The sequence below is a fragment of the Aedes aegypti genome, unplaced genomic scaffold (assembly GCF_002204515.2).
Source record: "Aedes aegypti strain LVP_AGWG unplaced genomic scaffold, AaegL5.0 Primary Assembly AGWG_AaegL5_hic_scaff_1124_PBJ_arrow, whole genome shotgun sequence".
NCBI lineage: Eukaryota > Metazoa > Arthropoda > Insecta > Diptera > Culicidae > Aedes > Aedes aegypti.
Window position 1 is genome coordinate 78,468 of NW_018734542.1, and position 1,549 is coordinate 80,016.

Below are 1,549 nucleotides of genomic sequence, written 5' to 3' on the forward strand. Positions count from 1 at the left end.
TTCAGTGATATTCATCAGTCATCAACATGGTAGGCCAAGGGGCATCCTCAATGCAAAACAAAGTCTTGTTCAAGTACAAGACCTAAGTAGAGGACAAGGTGTTGAATTTATTGAGGACTTTTAGATAGCAAAAGTCGAGACTAAAGGACACACTGCCGATACGAGTAGAGCCTGATATTAGAGTCACAGCTGCGTCCCAAAAACCCTCAAGGACATTTCGAAGCTACTCATAATTCAAAGACTTCCGCTCTCATGCAAAACACAATACGCTTGTTCACATTAACCACACACCTATACTTACCCGACGCTTACTTCATCCTCGCGCTCCCCAACACCAGCCAACATGTCTTCGTCCTCATCTTCATAGTCCTCGGCTCCCTCCTCCTCTTCGTCCACCATTTGGTGCCCGACCATCTGGACCACCTCATCGCTGTGCATGTGGCGTTCGTGTTTCCTCCGGGTTTTCTTCGTCGCGAACGTCAGCGGACAGTACTGGCAGGGAACCCGGACGCCTTCGTTCTCGTGCTGTTTCATGTGGCGAGCCATCGTCTTCTTGTCCTTGACACACGTGTAACACTTGGGGCACTCGAGATAGTCCGGGAAGTCGTGTATCTTGATGTGCAGCCTCATTTTCTTCGGCGTGGGGAATATCTTGTCGCAGCGTAGACACTTGACTTCCGTCTCGTGGATCCGTTGCATGTGCAGCTTGTAGTGCCGTTTGGTGACAAAGTATCTCTGGCACTGGGTGCAATGGAATTGCGTCTCGCCAGTGTGCAGCTTCATGTGGATTTCAAGCTTTTGGGGATCGCGGCACGTTCGGCTGCAGATGTGGCAGCGGTAATCGTTTCCTTCTCGCATGTGACTCTCCATGTGGACTTTCAGCCGGTAAGGTTGCAGGAAGGATCGGCCACACAGTTCGCACATTATTGACTGATCATCGGAATGGGACCGCTGGTGCAGCTTTAGGCCTTCCGCCGAGGCCAGCACCTTATCGCACTGATCACACTTGAAGGTGTTCTGGTTGGTGTGCGTGTTGAACACGTGGCGCTTCAAGGTCATGCGGAATCGGAACTCCTTGCCGCACATGTCGCAAATGTGGCATCCGGGAGGTTCGGACTGACTTCTATTGGGATTTTTGTGTCGTATCAAATGTGCGGCAATTTGCCTTTTGGTTGGATATCCTTTGCCACACAGATCGCAGATGTGGTTCTTCTTATCCTTGTGGTCGACTTTCAGGTGTCGATCCAACAACAGCTGGGAATTGAAAGCTTCCGGACAGTTTGGACAGTTGTAGAGGATGACCTTGTCGTGGTAGCGTTGGTGAGTTCTCAGCGCCGCTGGCGTAGGATATCTGGCCTTGCAAACATCACATTCCAACATGGGATCGTTGGCATGAAGTTCCTGTCGGTGTTCGAGCAACTCCTCTGAATTCTGGAACTTTGCATGGCACGTTCGGCACTCAGTGCCTGTGTGTTGATCAGCTTGTGGTCATCCTTCCGATGTTGCATCAAACCGCTTTGCGTCTCGAATTTTGCAAATCTACAGACGT

The 1,549-nt window shown here is 50.6% G+C and overlaps 1 protein-coding gene across 1 annotated transcript; it reads right to left on the reverse strand.

The window, feature by feature from the left end:
- Window positions 1-248: 248 nt before the first annotated feature.
- On the reverse strand, window positions 249-1,491 carry LOC110680256 (zinc finger protein 317-like). Its single transcript, XM_021856073.1, has one exon. It carries the CDS (start codon window positions 1,378-1,380, stop codon window positions 298-300), a length of 1,083 nt encoding a protein of 360 aa, XP_021711765.1. The 5' UTR covers window positions 1,381-1,491; the 3' UTR covers window positions 249-297.
- Between the last annotated feature and the right edge of the window lie 58 nt (window positions 1,492-1,549).

Bases quoted from the DNA above. Each gene is read 5' to 3' on its own strand.
- LOC110680256 (XM_021856073.1), bottom strand. From the start codon at position 1,380: ATGTTGGAATGTGATGTTTGCAAGGCCAGATATCCTACGCCAGCGGCG.